The 26,678-nt window shown below is 38.7% G+C and overlaps 1 protein-coding gene across 4 annotated transcripts in view; it reads right to left on the bottom strand.

Annotated features, from left to right (window-relative positions):
• Positions 1-26,678, bottom strand: part of GPD2 (glycerol-3-phosphate dehydrogenase 2) — a 162,680-nt gene that overhangs the window by 34,616 nt on the left and 101,386 nt on the right. For all 4 annotated transcript variants that reach the window (XM_006153544.3, XM_006153545.3, XM_014589782.2 and 1 more), the window contains exons 7-9: positions 10,032-10,196; positions 8,788-8,932; positions 223-416 (exon numbers count right to left, since the gene is read on the bottom strand). In XM_006153544.3, coding sequence (XP_006153606.1) covers positions 223-416; positions 8,788-8,932; positions 10,032-10,196 — 504 coding nt within the window. The remainder of the gene's footprint in view (positions 1-222; positions 417-8,787; positions 8,933-10,031; positions 10,197-26,678) is intronic.

The raw sequence follows: 26,678 nt of genomic DNA on the forward strand, positions 1-26,678 counted from the left end.
GTAAAAAATGTTTTTGGTTTTTTTTTTTTTTTTTTTTGCCTTTTGGGGGTTTTTTAGTTGTTGGGTTTTTTTTGTTTTCTTTTGTTTTGTTTTTAAAAAGAGTTCCAATAGGCCACATGGAAGATGGCTCAGATTGGAGACATAGCAGTTACCTAGGGACAGCTGGGATGGTTGGGGATGTAGAAAAGAGGAGGAACAAAGTGAAAGGAATGATTACATTACCTTCAACATCACAGCTCAAGTAGTTACGTACTTCATTCAAAATGAAGTTAATATCTTCTTCTGAAGGAATAGGATGGTGTGTGATAGCAGTTGGAGTATCAGTAGTGCCAGCTATTGTCATCTTTTGCCAAGGTAAGAAGAAAATAACTCTCCCATCACTGGTTGCTGGGTCAAGAAGTCCCATGCTTTCTGGGCTAAGGTAAAAAGAAGGGTTATTTATTTCTAACTTAACAGAAGTTTGACATTCATCTGAATTCTAAAAACTATCTGTTCATTAATTCTTACGTAAGCAAATAAGAAGGACTTAACTATTATTTTGTATCACCCTTACCCTAATCTAGAAATTTGTTTTTAAAGTAGTAAGTCTGGTATTAAAATGGAATAGAGCAAAAATGATAATAATATTCCACAGCAGAACCACCACCTGCCACCTCAATAATCAAAGTTAATTAAGAAAGTAGACTTCAACTGTCACTTGTTCTCTTTCTTTTCTTTTCTTTTTTTTTTTTTCTTTTTTAAATTCTGTGATAGGGTACATGCATTTGCTAGAATGAGACAGGAAGAAAAAGTGAGAAAGCAGATTTCTTGGTGGATGGTCATACCACAAGCTCTTCTCCTCCCCATTTCTTACTCCTTTCTGGATTTTGAGCACCCATGCAATCCAATCTGGAACTCGAACAGTGCAATTGGTCACGTGAGATCCAGCCACCTTACCCACCACACCACCTGTTTGCCCTGTTTTATACTCCTGGAACTCCAAATCTTATACTCCTAGAACCATTCACATCAGATAATGTCAGTGAACTAAATTTATATAATTTCTTTTATAATGGTCAAATTAAGGATAGCTCTTCATCCTTTTTTCCCCCCCAGTGGATGAAAGGTATTTTCCTGGGACATTTGACATTTGGAACATCTTTCGGCAGAAAGTCTCAGAAATACATGAGAAAGTGAAAGCCTAACTTTCTAGAAACTCAAATGTAATCATAAAGTTGTCTACTCCTTTGTGCCTTGAAGAACTTTTGCCACTTCACCAAATATGAGATTCCTTACTTTATTTCATGGTTAAAGAAATCTCAAGAAATGCACCCAGAAGAAAAGGGCTCAGTTTTCTACCACTACCTAAATAACAATGTCCTAGGATAAGGTCAAAAGCAACTTAACAATGAAAATCTTTCAAACAGAAGAAATAGTGGAATATGCTCTTGAATCAAGGTTCAAGGCTGCCTTTTCTGATAGACTATATAAAATCTTCCAAAATACTAGACAAAAATCTTCACTGACATGTACTGAATATTCTAAAACCCAATTACAAAACACATTTGAAAAAACGGAATTATAAATAAATTTAACAAAGTCAGTCAAATTTTGTTTTCAAATCACACACACACACACACACACACACAAACCCAAAACCTGTTGTTTTAATGAAGGCATTAGACATTTGAAGAAATTCAGAGAAGTTGTTAAAGGGATGGGAGGAATTGGAAAATAAGGTTCAAACAGAACACTACAAATCTTTAGGTAGCTGTTTCAAGGTTACCAAATTCTCATCTCTAGTCAGTATTAAAGTTATGTTCTTAAATATTTTATTAGTTTCTATTAATGCAATTTTGTAAATAAGAAACACAATTCTATTTGGTTTGAACAGATTTTAAGAAATTCCTCTTACACAAATGCATTTAAAAGGGGAAAGCATTTATGTATATCATTCCCTTAAAAATATTTTTCGGAGACTTATTGAAATGTATAAGGATGAGTGGCAAACAATGGTTTAAAAAAGTTGAACATAATTTTTATATAAAAAAATCTACAGTCGGCTTTCTAGTATATTTTCTTTATTTAAATCTCAAGGAGTATTAGGTTTTTTCTGCAAGAAAACATCAACTTCATGAAATGCCTGCCATGTCCATTTATCCTTTACCAAAAGAAAACACTGGCCGTAGCCTACGTGGGAGACACAAGAGAAAATGGACCACAGTTCTACCTAGCAAATCCGAAAAGCACCATGAACATGTGTCAATCATTTAGACCTTCGGTAAGATTCCCACATTCATGTAGGGGGTTTTAGAGGAAATAATTTTATTCTAACACACTGAAAACTACAAGTATTGTGTATTTTGGGTTTCTAGGTATAACTATAAATTTTTTCTTTGTATTTGTTATAAAATTCCATAAACATAGTCAAATAACCTAGTTATTCATGTGTTCTATAAGCACCTTTTGAGATCCTGATTTAAAATGGCATTAGATTAAACAAATCACTTTGGAATTAGAAATTAATTCAGAGTTCAAACATTCAAAGGGATAAACAGTACTATTTTAAAACAACAAAAAAAGAATTTTATATTCTAATTTTTCAGGAACAAATTACATGTTGATATATTTTATATACAACCATCCCAGAGACCAGATAGCATATACTATGCCTAAAAAACAAAATAAACCTTAAATAATAAAACTGAAGAATACAATTTTAATATCCAACATCTTAGATAGGAAATGTTGCAAGAAAAGTCCAACTCCTGAATCCTTGAAAAACTTTGAATGCAATAAAAGCAGTTTAAAGGGTGAAGGTGATGGTTACCAACACACACATAACTGGAACCTGTAGGGGAAAACGGTGTAAGTGAAGACATATGTGTCAAACGTCAAATTAACAAGCACAGAGGGAAGACAAAGCTATTAATAAATGGCATAAAAATTTAAGAATCCACTTGGCAATATCTTTCATCAGTTTAAATTACCTTATTCATGTTCTCCCTTAGGGAAAAGTTTGTTTTCTTATGAAGAATTACTTCTACAAGGTCACAGTAAAGTTTGAGAATGGATATCAACTATAGTAATAGTATATATAATGCAGTGAGGCATAGGACTTTTAAAAATATGTATGATTCATCTAATGTCAAGAAGAAAAAAAGCTTGCTGTTAATTTATGTGTGTGTCTAGGATTAAATGTAATGAACATTTTTCTCATGCAGACCATTGCTTTCCTGAAGTACCCTTAGTTAAACTGAAATCAATTTATTGTTAACTACTTAGCAATCAGTGTTAAAGTTAATAGTATGTACACACATTATGGGGAAAAAAATTGACCTCTTGTCAGTAGCAAAAAGCATCAGTAAGCTAGAAGAAAGAGATGATCATTTTCATGAATTTCAGTCATTTGATATATTATAGCTATTTTGGAAGAGCATCTAGCCACAACTCTAATGGAAACTCCAGATTTATTCTTAATATAAACTGAAGAGTGGCTTTTTAAAAAGGATTTCTGTTTGTTGTGTTTTCTAAAATTAAAACAACTCCTCCCACCGTCAAGCCCCTAAAAGACCCTGCTACCATGATGTAAGATAATTCCACATGTGAAACATTAGTTAAGGTTATAACCAACCTAATAAATGCCATAAAGTTACTTCTGAAACAATCCAACAAGAAACACTGTACACATGGTCTACACTCTTTACCAGCCTACCCTCACTCAATCCATGGCTACTGAAGTCACTCATTTCCAAACTAGTCAGGCTGTAACTGAAATGCCTGGTCTTAAGTTCTCATCAGCCAATTGGAGGGCAGTCCCAGAGAGTCCAGAAGAGCTCTGGTTCATCTCTGGAGACAAAAAAACTCCTTAACAATGCTAAGTGTGACTGACTGATGAGGGCAGAGAGTCATTTCAGTCTGAAATCTCTTGACCCCTCCCTAAAGAATGACTTGATATAAAGGGGAAAACCATTCCTACAGGATGCCAGAGTTACAGTCGCCACAATGTCAGTGCTAAAAGAGAGAATACACCTTTAATCCAGGCCATAATCCAAACCCAAAGCACTCCACTGCAACAGAGCCTGAATGGGAACTAGGCTGCAGGCCATTCCCTTACGGTTTCCAACAGGATGGACAATGGTTGTAATGCACAGTGCTGAAATAGAGATATCAATTTCTCCCACAGTAGAATGAGATCATACACTATACATTAGACTGAGACTAATACAGCAGTAACTAACTCCTTCATGATTTATGGAGAGGGGGCCTGAAGCTAATTTTTAGGATCAAGGCATTCTATTTTGAAATTATTATATCTATGTACATAATATCTATTTTCCTCATAAGACACATGTATATTCTGTTGTAAGTGTACAAAGCATACCCTGACCAATATATGTAGGATGATCACTTTTATGCAAAAATTTTAACAGAATATACATTTGTGCAAGTAAAATAAAAAATTTTATGGAAGGAATTGCAAGGAAAGGTTAACAATTACCAGAGAAGAACCAGAGTGAAGGGCTTTCATATTTCACTTTTCACTTCTATCTTTCTATTTTTCAAAAGTAATTGAAATTTCTGGGAACCAGCAGTTAGCATAATGGCTATGTCACTGGTCTCCCACGTAGTCGACCGCGGTTTGCGTCCCGGACCCGGTGTCTTAAAACTCACGCTGGGCGCGTGTGCTTGTGTGCCCAAGATCCCGAGAGGAGAATGGAGGAGAAGGGATTGCGGCGTGACCATCCCCGCTGGGGGGTGATTTCTCGCTTTCTGTCTCTATGTCTCTCTTTGTCTGTCTGGCGAGCACACGCGCCCTATAGCGAAAATCTCTCTCAAAAAAAAAAAAGTGATTGAAATTTCTGATCACGTACTTGCATTCTTTATTTTATTTTATTTTTTTAAAGATTTTCCCCCCAACAGGGTGCATGTGCTCACCAGAAACAGACAGAGAGAGGGAAAATGAGAAATCACTGCATGAGGATTAGCCAGGCTGCAATCCCTTCTCCTCCATTTTCCTGTAGGGATTCTAGGCAAACACACATGATTTTCAAGCTGCCAGATCAGGGGCTTAAACCTCAGACGGCCATGTAAGAGTCCTGCACCACCTTACCCACTACACCATGTGTTTACATTGTTTTAAGTTTTTAAAATTACCACCAGTTGGGGGCCAGCAAATGGCATGGTGGTTAAGGGTGCTGGACTCCAACATGGCCAACCGTAGTTCAAGTCCCTGACCTCATGGCTTGCTTTCTCATTTTCCTCTGGCTCTCAATTCTGTCCCTCTCTGGTCAAATTAAAATATAAATAAATAAAGTTAAATTTAAAAATTATTTAAAAAACATTTACCACAAGGTGTGTACGTCCACCAGACTGAACAAAGAGACAAGAAGAAAAAGCACCTCACTCCCCGTAGGGCATGGTCACACCACAGTCCCTTCTCCTCCCTTTCTCTAACCTGTCAGGATTTTAACCATGGATGCACATGCACCTGGCGTGTTCTTCAAGCCACAAGGCTAGGATGTGAACTGAGGTCAGTCACGTAGAATCTGACTCCTTTAACTGCTAGGCAACAGGGGCAGCCCCATATTGCTTTTATTTATTTATTCTGCCTACAGGGGTTATCTGAGCAGTAAAATGAACATAGTATTTTGTTTCCATATTTTTAATTCTCTATATTAAAACACGCCTATAAATGTTATATAATGCAGTATTAAAATTGTAATAGAAAAAAGTCTCAATTTGAGCATGTTAACACACACAAAAAAAAATGAGTAGGATTCATTCAGAAAACATTTACTGGGCATTATTATGTACCAGGCACTATGCCACGAGTCAAGGACACAGTATTCAACAGAATGGTAAAAAATAATAAAATGATTATTGTCAAACTTTAAACAAGTTAAAACAACTTCAAACTATCATAAGACAAGGCATCAAAAGCTGAAAGAAGTAGTTTCCCTAGGTTCAGCCAGTTACCTAGCAAGAGGTAAAGTGAGGAATAAACCCTGGAAATCCTATGCCAAGGTGTCACCCTAACACACCCTTTGCATTGTCTCCTTGTCTATGCACTCTGAATGTTTTAGCCCTTTACGGATGGGAAATTTAAAGTTCCCAAAATAAACTGGCTGTTGTATATGCAATCACTATTAAGTAACAGGATTAACTGAATGGGCAATAATGGGGAATAATGTATCCTCTTTGATATCAAAAAAACAGTGAGGAAAACAAAGGACACAATTCATAGGAGAATATGTTAAATCTAGTGGAATCCGAACAAATGCAAGGATTATGGTGATTATATCTGTACTGTATTTTTAGAGATGTTAGAAAACAAACTATCTGGTTGGAAAAGTCATGATGCATTTTTGCATAGAAAAATAGAAATATACATCATAACTTTTTCAAGGACCCAGTAAAAGAAAAATAGTACAAACTAATTGGCCCTTAATAGTTTTAATCCAACAGGAAATAAGTATATACAATTGTGTCTAAAACTATTGTTGAAAACTTCTCTATACATAAAAAACATACTGGATATATACGTGTGTGTCTGTGTGTGTGTGTGTGTGTGTGTGTGTGTGTCTGTGTGTATTTACTTCTCTTTTCCATTTGAACTAAACTTCTGGCTAACAGCTTTTAAAACTCAGTATTTTTATTATCAAGATTAGAGGTACCTTACATTGCCAGTCCAAAGTGAATATACTAAAGACTGTCCACCTATCTCACACACTTTAAAAGACAAGGAGGGGCCAGCAGGTGGCACGGTGGTTAAGGCACTGGATTCCCACATGCCCAACCACAGTTCAAGTCCTGGACCTATCAGCTTGAAAATCACATGGGGCATGAGTGTGTATCCCAGGAGGAGAATGAAGAAGGGACTATGGCGTGGCCATTCACCTACGGGGTGATTTCTCGCTTTCCCCCTCACTGTCTCTCTCTGTTTCTCTCCAGCAAGAGGATGTGCCCTGTGGTGAGAGCCTAAAAATCAAAAAAAAAAAAAAAAATAAGAATAAACCTTGAAGTTGGTGGACAAGAAAGTCTCTTTAGGATCTATCTCAGTGTATTTGGTACAAATTAGGTGCAAAGACTCTCTGCAGGCAGAATTAGCCACTGGAGAACCAGCAATTAAAAAGGCAACATCATCTATAACATGGCAGTACAGCATTCTACAGGAGGATAAAGATATCAAGCAAAATATCATGGTGTCTCCACATCTATATTATCGTATATGAAAAGCCATATATGTCCTTTATGATAAAGCATTAAAATAGAGAAGGAAATAACTCACCTCTAATCACATTATTTAGAGATAATCACTATCAACATTTAACATATTTCCTTCCAGTCTTTTTCTACATACAGTGTTTAAATCCTACTGCACATATGAGACTTCAAGAAGTTTGTTTAAAAACAGAATTAAACTATGAGTTCATTCTGGTGCAAACAATTTTCACAGTCCACCCTTGGCCTCAGCCATACAGGATCCCAGACACACATGCACATTTAGTGTGGACAGGAAAGCCTTGGGATGCACACCTAGGGCATTCACATGTGGCTTCAGCACTGTAGAGTACTGGACGACCACTGCACCACTGCAGCCGGCCTCAAGTCCTACCGCCAAACTGACATTGTGTGAGTAATGTTTCCCAGGACATTAAAGTTGTTTATGATTATAATTATTAATGCCTATATAATACTCCCTGTGAGGCTCTGCCACAATTTACTTATCTCTTCTCCTAAGGTAAGGAAATGAAGTGGTTTATTTTCTCAACTACAGCTAATGTCATAATGAACACCTCTCGGCATAAATCATGACTTCATACAGAATTACTGGTTGTGGGAAAAGCACTGGAGCAGCAAAATGAAATGCTCTGTGAGGCAATTCCACATGGGAAGATTCACGTCGAGAAAGCTCCTTGTGTACACCAGACATGCACATGTCCATGATCTGGGGCGGAGCTAGGGGTGGACAATGGCATCAAGACCCTACTGAGGGTTCCATTTCTCTTTTTCTTCATCATGAAAGAAGTGAAGAAATAAACTTTAAATAATAAATAAGAATTACTAGTTTGCATACTAAGTTTGCCACATATGAAAATAAAAACAATATCCACCTTCCTTACTCTTGGCCTAGCTATATGTATGATTTCCGCAGATGTCTTGAAGTATACGTTCAAGGTAATCATTATTTTATAGCTAAAACCACATCGATATTATAAAAATTTTTGGTAAATTCATTTTTAAATGGTTTCATTAGAAGCATAATTTGGTACCAGCAGTTAGTGTAATGGCTATGTCGCTGAACTCCCATGTAGTCAACCGTGGTTCGAGTCCCGGACCCAGTGACTTAAACTTACGCCAGGCGCGTGTGCGTGCATGTCCAAGATCCCAAAAGGAGAATAGAGGAGAAGGGATTGCAGTGTGGCCACCCCCCTTGGGGGGTGATTTCTCACTTTTTGTCTCTCTGTTTCTGTCTGGCAAGTGCACATGCCCTATAGCAAAAACTTCTCTAAAAAAAAGAAGAAGCATAATTCAAAATTACTAATGATTTAGTCTCTGAAGAGAACTACACTAAACAGAGTAGAAAACAGATCTCAAATCATTAACCCTTAGAGACAGTATTGCCACAGTAGCAAGGAAATTCCCAAGTCTGTTTGTATTTTGTGTTTTGAAGAGTTCTTCACTTTTTTCTCCTCATTTTGAACAGCAAGTTAGACATCTATCACTAGAAAAAGTAAATCAACAGAGACTATCTCTTGTGCTGGTTCCCTCACAGGGACAACCACGCAGTCAGAACACGGTTACCTGTAGTAACCAGGCATCACGATATGGACTCCCGCGCTCGGCTGGCAGATAGCCTCAGCATTCTTGTCATCCATTTTGCGCACAGAGTCTGTGAAAGGTCCCGTAGCATTGATAACACATTTGGCTCTCACATCAAACTCCTGCCCTATGAAAGAAAGCAGCATTCATCACACATCCCATTTGTTTCTCTGCTCACTGATGCTGTGGATTATTAATTCATCTATTAACTTAACCTATGGCGAAGTATATTGCATACAGCACTAAGTGACTTGAGCAGCCAGAGTTATTGCAGAGCCAAACAAAAGGCTCGCATCTGAGTAAATTTACCAAAAATGAGTCCAAATTGAAGGAAGAGAAAGCATGCCACTCTTCCACGGAGGCTCTCAGTCTATTTTATGAAGCGCCCAGCATCATGGCACCAAACATGAAGGTGGAATGATTCAATAAGCCGCTTTCTCCTTAAAATTCAAATATGTAAACAGCAGTTGGGAACCAGCAGTTAGCGTAATGGCTATGTAGCTGGATTCCCACGTAGTCGATCGTGGTTCGCGTCCCGGACCCGGTGGCTTAAAACTCACGCCAGGCACATGTGTGTGCGTGCCCAAGATCCTGAGAAGAGAATGGAGGAGAAGGGATTGCGGCGTGACCATCCCCTCTGGGGAGTGATTTCTTGCTTTCTGTCTGTCTGGTGAGCGCACACGCCCTATAGCAAAAACCTCTCTAAAAAAAAAAATTAAAAAATATGTAAACAGCATTGCTGTGACACAACATATTTCACAGTGCTGACTTGTTCAAAAAATACATATAGTAAATTTGGAACTGCCTACGTGGTCATAGAACCAGAGCAAGAATGAAAATCTAACCAAAGCTCAACATGATTGACTCTAACCATGTATAAATACACTGCCCGTGTCACTTAAATGATCCTTTGAAACTTGGCACATTTATTTCATTTTATTAATAGCATGTTTTTGTAAAGAAAATGAAATGCATTTATAGCTGTGGGAATTTAGTGGGCATGTATTATTATCATTATCATTATTTAACACAAAGGCAAAAATTGCCAAATCCCACAAGGGAAAATTTTCATGTTAAACCAGTCATTGTTGACAATAAGGAATATAATTAAGATGACTTTGAAACTTGGCTTAAATGAAAGAAAAGTGACAGAAAAATTATCATTCAGTCATAATATGAGCGAGGCAAGATGCTAAGAAATACCTCCCTCCCAGAGACGTGCATACCTGTGAGGACATCCTTGCACCGGGCGCCGCTCACACGCTCTTTCCCCGTCTGGGGGTCTGTCTTCTTCAGCAAGCTCACTACCTCCATGTAATTGGCTGTGGCAGCCCCATACCTGGCAGCAGTGAGAGCGATGGCAAGGTTCATCCGTGCATCGTTGTGTTGTCCTGCAGCAGGAAAAAGCATCAGGGGAGGGACAGGAGTCACCTCGAGCCACGAACTTGTGGTACGGAAGTGTGTCACAACAGATATGTCACATCTGTCCCTGTCACCCAGAATATACATGATGGCTGGGCAGCTCTATAGGGCACAATGTGAAAATACATGGTCATTCTCAGTCAGGCATTTACCTGCCACTTCAGCAAGTGCATTTTCTGTATCGCAAAAATGGTGAAAAATATCCCTTTCCTACAGAGCTGACATCAATTATCTGACAGTTAAGAAACAAATCATTATTCTCTTGAGTGCTGGAACGCAGGCATATGTCAGACGTTTTCTAATACAGACATACCGTAAGCATCAAAGTGAAGCGACTCAGAACTTCAGAATATTTGACACCCCAACTGGTGTTGATGAACAATTTTCATGAGTATGTGCTCTATCTAATATTCAAAATCAAGAGCTTACTCTTCCATAGAGACTCTCTCAATATTTCATAAAAGCATTTTGCTTGGTTTAAATTTTGATTGGGACCCCTTAAAATGAAACTTTTTTTTTTTTAAATTGCACATAAAAGGTAAGAAATTAAGCAGGGCAAAATTTAATTACAGAACAATTCCTACCTGTATTGTTAAAGATTTATTGCTGAAAAATCCTAGTTAAAGAAAACTAAAGGGGAGGAGGAAGGGGGAAAGATGATTAATCACTTTAAAATACTGGCATCACTGGAGACTTTTTCTATTTATTATTGCCAGTGGAGTTAACGCTGACCAGGAAGAATTACTCTACATGCAGGGGCCAGGTTCTCTGTGCCCCGAATAATTAATTACCCAGGGCTAGATGTATTGAAGCAGGGTTCAAATTCCCACACATTGGGTTCAGTTCTATCAAGATAATACTGATAAAGGGATGAATTTGTAATGAATATTGTTGTTGATTTATGTCGCCCGCATACCAAACATTTAGTATAAATGGTTTATGTAAAGTTTCTTCCTTGTGATTCTGTCTGTGCAGGGCTAGAAGCACTACACAAGTAATCTGTTCCCACTAAAAGGGCAAAGTTATAAAGAGAGAATCAATGACTGAAGAGTCTGCCTCCCCTCCCCACAAACATCTTATTCTAAATCCACTGAACTAATACAATCAACCAAGAACCTGTCCCCCCAAACAAAATGCTCTATCAAGTGGAGAACATACATTAAACCTCAACATGCAAAATAAGGACTTATTTTATCCAGAAATTTACAGAATGAAGATAGGACAAGAAAGAAACAATGACAACAGCAGTAGTTGAACTGGAAGTGGGGAAAAAAGAGTAATGAATGATTTTATAGTTTAAATTAAACATGACCCTAAAAGTAGCTTAAAATAGTCAGTGAGTGTGTATATATTTTCTTTCATTTTGTTATTATACGGGGCATGCACTCTCCAGAGAGAGAAGAGAAAGAGGGAAAATGAGACATCATCTCCCAGAGGTTATGGCCACACCATAATCCCTTTTCCTTCATTCTCCTCTCAGGATATTGGGCATGCATGCACACACACACCTGACATGATTTCCAAGCTGCCAGGTCTGGGACTCAAACTGCACCAATTAGCAGTGGGATCTAGCACCTTAACTTCCATACCACCTGCTGGTCCATCATTAGGTATATACCTAAAGTTAAGTTTAAGAAACCCAACTTTTATAAATGTATGGCTTCTAGGACCAGCAGTTAGAGTAATGGCTATGTCACTGAATTCCCATGTAGCCGACCGCGGTTCAAGTCCTGACCTTGTGGCTTAAACTCACGCCAGTCATGTGTGTGTGAGTGACCAAGATCCCAGGAGGAGAATGGAGGAGAAGGGATGCGGTGTGGCCATCCCCCCTGGTGGTGGGGGGGGTGGGGGGTTTCTCGCTTTCTATCTCTCTGTCTCTGTCTTTCTGGTGAGTGCACACGCCCTATAGAAAAAAACTCTCCAAAAAAAAAGTAAATGAATATATGGCTTCTTATTTAAAATTGGGATATGCTCTACAAAGTTAACTGCATACAAATAGTCCAAAGAAGCTAAATAAAAACCCCTTTATAATCTCTTTAAAGGAGATTAAAGAGCACCTATTCCATCCAATCCTTCTAAAAGATTTATATAGACAACAATGAAACACCTCATACAACAGAGGGAAGTATTTTGTTGCATAAAAAAACCAAGACATGTTTGCTTTCACTATAGGCATACGTGGTACAGAAACTCTCACCATTCAGGTATGCCCAGATTTACTGAGAGGACAAGTCTCTGGAAAATGATGTGTGTAGGGACTAGTCAGCCACTCGCATCTGTGAGGTCCTCATTAGTGGATATTTGATCTCCAATCAAGGATCAAAAATATTTTTTAAAAAACGCATATTTGTTTGTCTGTACTAAATTTGTACACTCTTGTCATCATTCCCTAAACAACATAGTATGATAACTATTTACATAACATTTATATTGCATGGGGTATTACAAGTAATCTAGAGATGATTTAAAGTAAACAGAGTATTGGGCCAGCAGGTGGCATGGAGGTTACTGTGGCTGGATCCCACATGGCCAGCTGCAAGATCGAGCACTAGACTCAAGCTTAAAAAACAGGCTGGGATTGTGTGTGTATATATGCCCAAAATCCTGCAAGGAGAATGGAGCAGTGGTCACCCTCTCTGGAGACTGTGATTTTTCACTTTCTTTCTCTCTCTCTCGCACTCTCTCTCTCTCTCTCTAAGTATATGTGTATATATATATATACTAAGTATATATATATATATATCTTGCTCTCTGTCTCTCTCCAGAGAGAGCATATGCCCTGTAACAAAAAGCTTTTAAAAATAAACGGAGTATGTGCATATTTTATATATAAATATTATACCATTTTATATAAGGATTTTGGTATTCTGAGGGGTCCTGGAGCCAATCCCCCATGGATACTAAGGTACAACTATATTAGGTCATAAATTAAATCATTGTACAAAGGAACTAAGCAGAAATTCCACTTGTTAAATGACAGATGCCTTTCTAAGGTGGTATACTTACTATATAATTATGACTCTATGCTGACTTTTTAAATAAAAAAGTTCTTTTAATGCATTTTTAAAATATAAAATCTCATTGGAACAGTATTGATACAGTTCATCAAGCTCTATCACTTCCATATTAAGAAATGTCTCACTAATTAGCTTCTAAATCCCAACACACTGAAGGAAAACAAGATCAACCCCAGGTAAAATAGTGAGGTAGAAACAAGTTCCTTTGGTCCTTGTTCTTCCCCATCCAGCCTCAGCACCCAGTAGCTCATGCTTTGACTTGAATCCAGTATACCACTTATTACAAAGGCCCTTTATGATATGACCTGCTTCTTCCAGAGCTCTTCCATTTTCATTATCCTCCCATCAAGGACTGCCAAATTAGTTCCCTGAAAATCTATGTCATTTCGCAACTTCTTGCCTTTGCTATCACATATTCTAGCTGAGTGCCATTCTGAAGGCTCTGGAAGGCTTCTGTTCATCTTTCATAATCTGGTTCAAATATCTTCCCATGAAGTCTCCCCTTCTCTACACCCCTCTAAAGCAAAACTGTTCATCCTCCCAATGAATTAATAGTATGTCTTGTACATACATTTTCTCTTTTCTTTTTTCTTAAGCAAAAACTATTCAGTTCATTCAAAAAACACAAGAGAAAATAAATTTCATTTGCATCTTCTTTTTTTAAGGGTATGTGTACTCATCAGGGATAGAAAGTAAAAAGCACACTCCATTGGGCATGGTCACACCATAATCCCTTCTCCTCCATTTCTTCATTTCTCTCTCCCTTCAGGATTTTTGGGGACACACACACACACACGCACACGCGTGTGCGCACCGACAGGGTTTTCAGGCTACTAGGTCTGGGATTCGAATTCCACAGTCAGCCATGTGGGATCTAACCTCCTTAACTACAATGTCACTGACTGCCTCATACCATTTTTATAGTCTTCATGACACTATGCTCATTTATGTATCCGTCTATTTACAAAAATACTACGTCCTTGTTATAAGTCAGGCACAATGTTAAATTCAGGGAATGCACTGGTGAGAAAGATACAGGGTGATCTCTTATCATCAAGGAACTTGTGTCCCATTATTTTTAGTTATTTGTTTATTTATTTTTTGGAGAAGTTTTTGCTATAGGGTGCGTGCGCTCACCAGACAGAGACAGAGAGATAGAAAGCAAAAAATCACCCCCCAGGGGGGGTGGCCACGCCTCAATCACTTCTACCCCATTCTCCTCTCAGGATCTTGGGCACGCACACACACACGCCCGGCGTGAGTTTTAAGCTACCGGGTCTGGGATGCGAACCGCGGTCGACTACATGGGAGTACAGCAACATAGCCATTACGCTAACTGCTGGTCCTATGTCCCATTATTGTATGGGTCCATGTCTCAGGGGAAGACAGAAGAAATCTTACTTGTTCATCATCTTTTTTTTTTTTTTTTGCTCTCATTAGTACCAAATACCAAAATAGGTGTTCAATAAATGTTGAATTTAGTCATAGTCCATTCAGTGTGTTAAACTAACAGGTATTGAAAGTCTTCTCGCTGACTGTAGAATAGAATATTTTGTCTCTTGTTAAAGAAATTTCAGACATTAGTAAGTTGATGATGAAAAATTTAAAGAAGGTGGCAGGAAATCCCAGAAATGTATAAAATCTGAAGTTAATCCCAAACTAACCTTTATGTTTAAGCTGAATAAGTGAGAAGAAAGGAGGTATAGTTATGAATGATTCCCTTAGGAATTATCCTATACACTGACCTTTGCTCTTCAGAGAAATGCAAACACATTATTATTAGCTTCTAAAAATCGAGGAACAAGTACTTGACCCCCCTCCCCTCCAAAAACCAGTAGTTCACACTTCCATTAAGCAACCTTCTTCTTTCCAGACATTCAGCCTAAATCATTTACTTTCTTGTTCACCCATTACCCTGAGATACCCAGATGCTCACAGTATATGTTTTAAAATAAATACATTTTCATTACTTTTTACTAAATTTCCCCAACTCTCTTTCCTGACATTTTGAAAGGTATCTCTATGCCTCTTGTAATTTTATTTCTGGAGGAAAAAAGTTTTTGACAACACTGCATGTCATTGGAATGTGATACAATCATCTCAAATCCCTACCCAATTGATCTGCTTATTAAGTTTAGATTTTCAAATCTGTTTCCTCTGAGCCAGGCAACATTGTACTGTGTTTCACTGATCAGTGAATAGCTTTACATTGGCACCTACACAAGGATCCAGACGGGGACTGTGAAAATCTGTTCCCTACTCTGTTCTCTTTTGCACTTGAAATCTTACATATGTGCGCATACTGAGCTTACAATTCGTAGGAGAGGAAGCACATAAGAGGTGAAACTATAACTGTTTTCCCTTGTTTAGAAAAACAAAATATAAAATCTACCCACCAAAAAGAATGAAGGCTGGTGGTGGAAGAGAAGATTTTGCCCTACTCAACAGCCTTCCACACGTGATAGTGAGAGATAGTTTTCAGTGAAAAATGCATGACCACATATATTTTAGTATGTATCCATCTAAAAGATAGGTCTCAGATATAAATATTTTTAAGACTAGCAATATTGTTCTCCTCTGAATCAAAGTCTGGCAACTAAGTTAACATGTAAAATAGCTGAAAAAAAAGGGAAAAATAATCACTGAATGTGTAAAGGGTATAAAGAATGAGTAAATATATTTAAAAAAAAAAACAGGTAATAAATTACCCAGCATTTTTCCATTTCTTCAAGTCTAAAATTCTATGAAGCTCTGAAAGTACGCCTTCAACCTCTCTTCTAAAAGGCAGCATACTTTTAAATGGCCCTTCACTGTGCACAGACCCATATTTATTCACTTATATTACAGTTACCTACCAAGATAGAAAGTCCAATGGTAAGAAAACACAGTTCTTAATTAAAATAACATCTACCTGTTACTTCATCATCAATTAAAAACGGACAGTGCTGAAATGCTGAGAATATTTCCTTCCATCTCCCTGTGTCCTGACCTGGATCTTGACTAATCACTTTGACTACTTCTGGGGAGGCTGAGGGCGGAAGGTGAAATAGAAAAATAAATCCCTAAAGCTTTAATCCCATTGCCAACACCACACAACATGCTTCATTGTCCTGTACTGAAGGTATCACAGTGATCTCTCTGGCAGCTTCCACTTCACCGTCAAACAGACCAAACTTGAGCTGATTTCATATAACTACTATATGAAAAACTTCTCTTTTTATTGGGAAGAGTACAGGTCGAAGCAGAGCAAAATAGGTGTGTACATATGCATGTGTATGTGAGGACACTACTAAATTCTGTTTTAAGTGTGTGTGCCTCTATGACACACACACACACACACACACACACACATTATATATATATATATAATTAATGTTGTTATTGTTTGTTTTTTGTTTTCATCTATAGTTCCTGTCTCGGAAGCATCTGGCCTTTTGTTCTAGGTTCTTGATACAGTTCAGAAACAGAGACAAAGGTGAAAGACAGTCTGACCTGCTCCTCCCTTCTTTCCACATGCTCATTTTCTCCCCAAGGCAAGCCACAGAACTAGCCCCAAGTGGGCCACAGAAACATGAATCTTTGGCAACTTTCAAAAACTGCATTTTAGAGGGTTCCTGCCCCACACAGAGAGGAAGGAACGCTGCACAGAATCTGAACAGACAGGCTTTGCTGGGTTTCTTTACCCAATCTAGTAGCATTTTATGCCTACACAATGAAGACTTCATAAAACAAAAGGACAGGGTTCTAGAGCTTCCAGATAGAAGACGTAAGAGGTTCTTGGGAGGAGTGGTTTCCAGAGAGGACATGGAACCTCCATGTCCCTTCTCACATGTCTTGTCCTATGAATTTCCTCCATTTTTACCTTTGGAAATATCCATTCTAATAAACTGGCAAATATAAATGTCTTCCTGAGTTCTGTGAGCCAGGGAGAGAAGGGATTGTGAGAACCCTAATTTGTAACTGGTCAGAAGTTCTGAAGGCCTGGACTTGTGACTGGTGTCTGAAGTGGGAGTAGTCTTGTAGGACTGAGTCCCCAATTTTGGGATCTGGCACTTCCTCCAGGTAGACAGTGTCAGAATTAAACTACACTAAAGTATACACCCAACTGGTATCTGCTGCAGAGTTGATTAATTGCTTGCTGGTAGGGGACAATTCTCTGTACTTTTTGGGATCACAGAAGTGATTTGTGTTGACTGCCGAGTGAAAGTACAGGAGAAACTGAGTCTGGCTTTTTAATCTATATTTTCAGAATACATATGATGAGTACACTTGAAAAGGAAAACTTGACATGAAAACATAATCTTCATTGTTAACTGTGACAACTGCAATTTCTAAAAGTAAATCATTTATAAAAGTGATAATTTATATGAGAAATGGTAGGGGTCATGGAAGCACATGGGGCAGTATAAGAAGAATGCATCTTATAGGATATGGTCAAATGGTTATGGGCTCAAAAGGATTTGATTGCAACTTCTGGGGTATCACTAACTAGACCAGGGGAATGCGGGCAATGTACTGTACTCCTCTGGGCTTCAACATCTTTTTATAAAAGGAGAGAAGGAGGGTACCTCTGAAATTATAGAATGCATATAATGGCTAATCTTTAATCACTTTAAATCCCTTTCAAGATTTTTACTCACATATTTTTATCCATTTCTGGTTTTTTTCTTCTTTGCCCTAGCCCATCCATTGGGTTGTCAGGAAAGTCGTGATATATTTTTCTGTTTTCTTCTATGCAAAAATGCATCATGACTTTCCAGTGACTGAATATAAGGGACTGGGGTCCCAGCTGCTATGGTACAGTGGTAACACAGCACCCTGAAAAGCTGGAAGCCACAGGGTCAACCATGGGTTTGGATTCCAAGTTGGCCTGAAAACATGCCAGGTGCACACTTGAGCACCCAGAATCCTGAAGTCTTAGAAAGCTAGGGAAAGAGGATCACAGCATGATAAGACTCTGTTGAAGGTGCTTCTCTTGCTCTCTTGCATACATATGCTCTCTATTATAAAAGAGAAAGAGAGAGGCAAAGAGAGACTGGGCATTAACAAAAACGCATGCTTCATGAAAGAAATCAGAAAAAAACACTCAAAATCATTCTCTTCCATTAGATCTAGAATTATAACTAAATATTTATTTGATTAGCTTTTATGGCCAATGTAGTAAATTGCGATAATTGCCCCAATTTTTCACCTCTCCTTGTAGCCATGCGCTTTGTTGTAAGTCTTCAGAGTCCTCTCTCACTCTGATTCTGCACTCAGCGATGTGAAACTATTTTGGTCAATGGAACATTAGTGGACATGATCAAAGAGGAGGCTCAGAAGAGCACTTGCATGTTTCTGTTGTGCTCTTGTGCTCTGCCAATGCCATGAAAAGGACGTGCTCAGGTTATCCTGCTGGTACCAAGAAGAGGATGAGAGGCAACCAGTGCAGAGCCCGGTCATGCCAGCCAAGGCCGTCTGGTACCAGCTGACAGTTAACCCCTCCAAAAGAGAGTGGAAGTTCAGTAAAGACCAGAGATTTGTCTAGCCAATCCCAGACAAGGGGAAAAGAGATATCTAAATGGTCACTCCAATACATGGGCAATAAATTCTATTTCTATGCTACTGATGTTCTGTGGTTGTTTGTTATGCAGTACTGAAGCAATACCTAGTATAACAGGCAATGTAGCAGTGTTACAAAGTCAATCCCAACTTAAATGCAGGTTCTATCTTCAAAACTGTACTCTAAGATAGTTAGTTAGAATTCCATTCATTTTCCTATAGAAATGCTGTAAGTAAAAGGTGATCACTTTGTTGCCACAAGAGCTATTTACTGTGTACCTGAGTAAGGGAACTGACAATGATTCTAATAGTGTTAGTGCTTACCCTTCCTTCCCACTTATGTTAAATTTTGAGATTGACTCTAGTGCCCAGTTGTAAGAAAAGAGCCTAAGTCATTCATTTTCAAGAACAGCTTAACAAAAATTGATTAGCCTGTAGATGTGACAAACCTAGCAAGTCCATATTCCCAGAAAGCTCCTGAACAAATGAAATGCTACTAGAGGTTTTCCTTGAGAAATGACTTCTCAAGATGGTGGCTGGTCACCAGCCCTTGGCTCCTTTAACTTCCTGGTTCTTCTTCCTCCTCGGGATATTTAGCAAGCCTTTTTTGTGTGCTTTTCCTGAGACTGCACCCTTCCATCAGAAAGGAAAGGGGACAATAAATGCCTTATAAGGAAATAATGAAACTCGGGCCACACCTGGGTACTACTACACAATACTCAGCCAATGAGGAACTGGGAGAGGAACTAAAGTACTAGGGAATAAATTGTTTGTTGTAACTATTTTGGGCATGCTTGTCCATCAGATGCCCGATCTGGAAAGACCACCATTAAAGTCTCACCCCATGTCTCCATGTGCATTCTTTGGCATTGGATGAACACGTTTCTCACATCAAACACAAAGTTTGTTCTTTCATGCCCCTGACATTTTGTTCATGTTGTCCCTACAATGGCACATCTTACTCACCTGTAAACTACTCAATTTTTAATCCTTTCTTCTCTGGTTCCTTTTAGACACAATAGACTTCCCTCTTCTGTTTCCATGGTACTTTGTAGATAAATCTATTACAGCAAAAACTATATTCTAAATACTTGCACTCAATTCTCAACTCATGTATCAAGTGCTTTTAATATGCTAGAATTATACTAGGTACTGGTATTATAATGGACATCCAAATAGGCATATATCTCTGGGACTAGGAAATCTTAATTCTAATAATATAGTCCCTGAAAAACAGAGTACATCTTACTCAATTTTGTTTATTTAGCCCCTACCATAGCATATGTTACCTGAGAGTCAAATATAAATGAATGAATGTACATGACTACATAACACAATTGCAGGTCAGAGAGTACTCAAATAATACACACACACATGCACGCACACACACACACACACACACACACACACACATATACATATACATATAAATATATATTTGAGGCTTAAAGATTCTAGCGGGGGGGGGTGCAGGTGGCATGGTGGTTGGAGCACTGGACACCCACATGGTCAACTGTGGTTGAGTACTAGACCTGACAACTTGCTTTTGCAATTTCTCTCTCTCTCTCTGGTCAAATTAAAAAGTAGTACAAATAAATAAGATAAAATAATTTTTTTAGGTCCCTAATTCTTTTAGGGGCCAGCAGTTGGCATAATGGCTACGTTGCTGGACTCCCATGTAGTCGACCACCGTTTGAGTCCTGGACCCAGTGGCTTAAACTCACGCTGGGCGTGTGTGCATGCATGCCCAAGATCCCGAGAAGAGAATGGAGGAGAAGAGATTGCGGCATGGCCATCTCCCCTGGGGGGTGATTTCTTGCTTTCTGTCTCTCCGTCTCTCTCTCTCTCTGTCTTTCGGGTGAATGCACATGCCCTATAGCAAAAATCTCTCAATTTTTTTTTTAAAAAACAATAATTCTTTTAAAAAGATGTATTTAAAAAAGAAAGATTCTAGAAAAAGTTCCTAATCTCTCAACCATCATTCCTACTATAGTCATGTTAACTACAGAGTCAAGGACACTATTATCTTGAAGCTAACTACTTTGTTACCTAGCTACCTAACAAAGGAAACACAATGTCTCCTACCATAAATTTTTTTTTTTGGGGGGGGCAGGGGAAAGGAGCAAAGGGAAAAGGCCAATAGTCAAGTTCAGGCAAGCAGGAGTTAGATGTATGACTAGGGCAATAAGTAGTATAGTTATTAATTACTTAAGTATTTATTGAGCATTTATTTTATTTTATTTTATTTATTTTTTGGAGGGGTTTTTGCTTTAGGGTACGTGCGCTGGCCAGAAAGACAGAGACAGAGAGACAGAAAGCAAGAAATCACCCCTCAGGGGGGATGGCCACACTGCAATCCCTTCTCCTCCATTCTCCTCTCGGGATCTTGGGCATGCATGCACACACGCCCAGCGTGAGTTTAAGCCACTGGGTCCAGGACGCAAAGCGCAGTCGACTACATGGGAGTCCAGCGACATAGCCATTACGCTAACTGCTGGTCCCTTGAGTATTTATTGTGAGCCAGGTGCAGTGTCAGGCATTAGAGAACCATTGATCAGGGAGAATAACACTCTACCTTAGTCTCTGCTCAATGGAACCTAATGAAAGGTCAGATAAAACTAAGTAAAATAAGTTGATTAGACAATTATGAAGTGCAATAATGGCAACAAAGGGAAAAAATAAAAGAGGGAGAAGAAATTCCTGGAGCAGAGGCCATATTTTAGAAATTAGGGGCAGTGGTCAAGATAAGCAAGAATAGAGAAGCAATGAGAAGGCAAGTAAGTTCTAAGATCAAGACCACCTATAAACTTACATCACTGTTAATTTATAATTACATACAAAGCTTACATGAAGCATAAAGTTCCAGAAATGGGACTGTGATGTTAGCATAACCCCAATATGTTAACCTGCAAAATGATGAGTTTTTTCCCTTTCATTTATACTTTAAAGTATTTGCCTAGTTTTACATACATTTATCAGGAAATAAGTTTTAAAATAGTTCTGGATTGATGTACATCTCTGCTGGAAATGTCTTCTAGTACAGACATGAAACTCAAAATAAAAGCATAATATTCCAAGTTTATGAATTGGAATAATTTGCTGTCACCCATCTATACTACAGTTCTCAAGAAGGGACACCTGTTAGCATGGAACATGTAATCATTTTTATTATTAAATACAAAGGTACAATTAAATGCAGGCACAGGATGTGACCTGCATCATAATTCAACCCAGCCTTTCTCCTCACAATATCCTTTTCATTATTGTGGGCCTTTTGTTCCTTCGTGTTTCTTTTGTCTCACTCTAAGTTCTCTATAAGCTATTTACAATCTGAATAATTAGCAATCAGGGAGGATCTGTGGTCTTTGGCCTCATGTAAACGAAACATTGTGAGGTACCTTAACGTGACATATTCAAGTACATAAAGTTTCTGTACCCCAAGGACTTTCCTTTCTTGAAAAGTTTTAAATGAATCTAATGAGGAGTACATTTTCTACTTTTCAAACACTTAAGAATCCAGCTAGAGTTGAACAAAAACGAAACTACATTTAAACTGCAAACAACAGAATGCTTTGGGTGTTCATTAGCTATTTCTGTACAAAAGTATTCTATACATTAGTTTACAATGAAGACTCCCTGCGCCTACTCCAGGCAATCAATACTCTCTCTAGCATAAGCCTAAAATATTTTGTATACTTTTAAAGAAGAAAAGGGACAAAAAGGGGCAATGTAAAAAAATTAATTGAAATGAAGTTGGAAAGTTAGGAAGAGACAAACTACAGAGACTGTTTTTACCTACCAATTATGTGATCTACGAACCCTGGGTAAACTCCCATGCTTTTTTGTAAAATGCATAAAATTTACTGATAAGCCTTCTTCAATTGTCTAGCTTTGAGGATAAAAGTCTTTCTTTCCTGAAAGCTAGAGTCTAGACAGCACTGCATCTTAATACAAAAAATTCATAACAAAAAATACTTTTATTTATTTGGAGAGGTTTTTGCAGGGCATGTGCAGGTGCCAGAAAGACAGAGACAGAGAGGCAAAAGTGAGAAATCACCCCCCAGGGGGGATGGCCACACCACAATCCCTTCTCCTCCATTCTCCTCTCGGGATCTTGGGCACGCACGCACACGTGCCGGACTTGAGTTTAAGCCACCGAGGCTGGGACTCAAACTGTGATTGACTACATGGGATTCCAGTAACATAGCCATTATGCCAACTGCTGGTCCCCAAAAAAAAACCTTTTCTAAGCATACCTTCGATGCACTTATTTTGCAAATATTCACTGAACACCTACCACATGTGGGGACTGAGCTATCACTGTGGGTAGCAAAGATCGGACAAGCTGTCCCAGTATTCTGAGATACAAGAGCAAGTTCACATGGGAAAGTCACATGCTCCTAAAATTCTTTCCTGGCACGTTTCCTCTTTCATCTGTACTTTTGCTAAAATGTCACCAAACATAGTGGTCCAGACATATCTTCCTTTTTTCTCTAAAGTTACAGGATGATTTCTCAAGCTTTTTTCACAGAAGTGTGTGCTTAAATTCAAGTCTAATTTCTACTGACTATGAAACTTCATGCTAGTTGCTTCACCTAAGGTTGTATTTGCTCATTTATGCGAGGAGAATAACAATGGGAGTGACACAGTTATCATGAGGAATAAGTGAGATAGGTAACTCACGCTAGGACATAATAGTTCTCAATAAAGATTAAGTTTTACTATGAACAATTTTTTAAAAAAGGAAACAGAAGGGCCAGCAGTTAGCATAATGGCTATGTCGCTGAACTCCCACGCAGTCGACGGTGGTTCGCGTCCCGGACCCAGTGGCTTAAAAACTCACACCGGGTGCATGTGCGTGCGTGCCCAAGATCCCGAGAGGAGAATGGAGGAGAAGGGATTGCGGCGTGACCATCCCACCTGGGGGGTGATTTCTCGCTTTCTGTCTCTCTGTTTCTGTCTGGCGAGTGCAGGCGCCCTATAGCGAAAAACTTCTCCAAAAAAAAAAAAAAAAAGGAAACAGAAATTGGAGGGAGTCTGGCCTCATAGCACAATTGGTTAAGCCCTGTGTATAGGGAACTGGATCCCATATTGCTGGCCACAGTTCAAATCCTGGTCCCGGGAGCTTGAAAAACATGTCAGGTGCATGTACATGAGTGTCCAGGATCTTGATGGGATTAAAGAAAGAGAAAATGAATTGTGGCAAATCTAAGGGGAGGCTCTCTCTCTCTCTCTTGCTCTCTCTCTCTCTCTCTCTCCCTCTCTCCCTCCCTCCCTCCCTCTCTCTCTCTCTTACATGTGCACATATACTCTGAGAATTTAAAGAAAGGAAAAAAAAGACCAGAAAACCAAGACTATGTTCAAGACCATTTTTTTCCTATACTTATAAGATATGCTTATTGTCTAAAATACTTGAAACACAAGGAACAAAAACATAAGAGCTCTGAAGAATCTATTCGTTCTAAATGGTTTCATTGCTTGTCATTTTGGCAAACTCCCCTTGAAATGCGTAACAACTAATCTTTATTCCCTGCACATCATGAATATTGTTTGCTCTTTTTGCCTCTTTCTTTCTCTACCCACTTTTCACCACTGATATATGAGGGGTTTTTAGGTTTTTTGGTTTTGTTTTATTTTTCATTTTTGAATGTTACAAAGGATAGGAAGACAGAAGCACAGTTTCCAATCCAGAGGAAAATAATGTTGACAGGATAATATATCATTCCAAACTATTAGAATTACCAAATTTTCAACCAGAAGGTTTCGTTTTTTCTTCAAAACGAGAAAGCCTCTGCCAGTTTTTACAAAGGAAATCAACACTGGCCGTAAATTTTCATGCGCTGGGAAAGGTCAGAAGCCCTAAATCCTAATCCCTTAAACAGCCACTAACTGTGTGTTTCCGTAGCAGATGACTGTCTGGTGTTCTGTTTCAGTTTGGTTCTGTTTCTCAGCATCTAGCCCCCCTTTCCCATCTTATAAGCCTTTTGGAGAGAAAGTGTACCCTTTCACAGGAGAGGAAGAAAGACCCACAGGGATACAGTCTCCACCAATCAAATGTCCTCGATACAGACTTCAATCGAGAGCTAGTGACCCAAAGAACGTCCAGTCCGGAGGTGGAGGCCACGGCAGCAGTGACTAGGATGTCGGCAGCTGCGAGGGAGCAAGATGTGACATGCAGCAATCAGCGACAGTGTGGGGCACTGGTTCTGGGCAGAGTTTTCCCCATGGCTGTGGTTGCTGAAAATCATTTTAAGGGCCTTGTTGTTCAAGCGAGGTCTTCGGCCTTTCCAACATTTCTGCCTGCTGTTCAGTATCCTCTCAAGATACTCCTTTTCTTAAGTCAATCAGATTTTTTTTTTTTTTTTTTTTTTTTTGCCTACAACTGAAAACCTGGGCAAGGCTCATCCACTGTGCCTCAGTTTCCTCATCATTTGAGACACAGAATGCAATCTGAAAATTCCTCAGGTGCCTCTTACCTCTACCAATTTTTATAAATTATAACCACAAAATTCCAAATTTCAAATAAACTAAAAACTCAGTAAACTAATCATATAACAAGTCTGATGAACTAACGTCTTCCTTAAAAGGACTAGCAAAAGCAAGTGAATCCTTTCCTCACATGGAACCATCTTTCAGTCCCCCTTGCCTCATTTGTGTGTGAGTACATGCACACAACTTTTTACAAAATGCTGGAATGGCTCAACTGGCCCCAGGGGTGACTCCAAGTGTGAGCTACATAATAAATACATGGAACCATGTGCTAAGGGCCAACTGGGGAATTCTTAACAGGAAGCAGCCTTTTGAGAACCTTTATCAGTTTCATAGTGAGGCCTGTATCTTATCAGATGTCTCCCTCTCTAATCACAGAAAGATTCCACACCTTATCGAATTGTTATCGGATAAGTCTGATCAGAGTCCAACACCCTGATTGTCTAAAAAGAATGTTACAAGGACATTTACATGAAAAGCAGGCTAACTTGTAGCTGTCTAGGGAGGGCACTGGCCGTGGATTCAGAATGCCTGAGATCAAGACCTAGTCCTCCACCTGCTAACAGCTTCTAGGCACATACATCCTTTTCCTCAACAGAGTCTGTTTCTTCAGACAAAAGTAGGGCTAACACTTTTCTGCCCATCCTCTGAAGTCACTAAAATGATCATATAGGACCATATGTAATGGCATTTGCAAACTACAAAACATTTGTAAGAATGAAGTTACTGTTAACAAAGATTGCCCTCTGCTCAATTTATCCCCTTCTCCATTTTTTCGGAGATAGTCTTTTATTTGATATCTAAATCATAAAGATTCCCCAGTTATTACAATCACAGAGACCAGCAGTTGGTGTAATGACTATGTTGCAGGACTTCCATGTAGTCGATCACGATTCGAGTCCTGGACCCAGTGGCTTAAACTCACGCTGGGCGCATGTGCGTGTGTGCCCAAGATCCCAAGAGAATGGAGGAGAAGGGATTGGGGCATGACCATCCCCCCAGGGGGTGATTTCTCGCTTTCTGTCTGTCTTTCTGGTGAGTGCACACACCCTATAGCAAAAAACTCTCAAAAAATTAATTAATTAATTAATTAATTAATTAAATAGAAAAGAAGGAAGGAAATCACAGCTCTTCCAACAACCCAGACTCAATGTTTATTGGGAAACTTTATTTAGGACTTGAAACTCTAAAAGAAAAAGAAATGGCAAGACAAAACTTAATTCTTTTGAATTAACTACATTCAGACTCACTTAACAAATACATCTTTAACAAATATTGTTCCAAGAAGAGTAAGAACATACAATTGCTTCTGTTTGAACTAAGCAAAATCCTGATCTTAACTTGGTTATCAAATAGGTTTGCCCTATTAGGCTTTTTTTTTTTTTTTTTTTTAATAGCAATCTG

This window comes from Tupaia chinensis, unplaced genomic scaffold, assembly GCF_000334495.1.
Source record: "Tupaia chinensis unplaced genomic scaffold, TupChi_1.0 Scaffold000380_1, whole genome shotgun sequence".
NCBI lineage: Eukaryota > Metazoa > Chordata > Mammalia > Scandentia > Tupaiidae > Tupaia > Tupaia belangeri.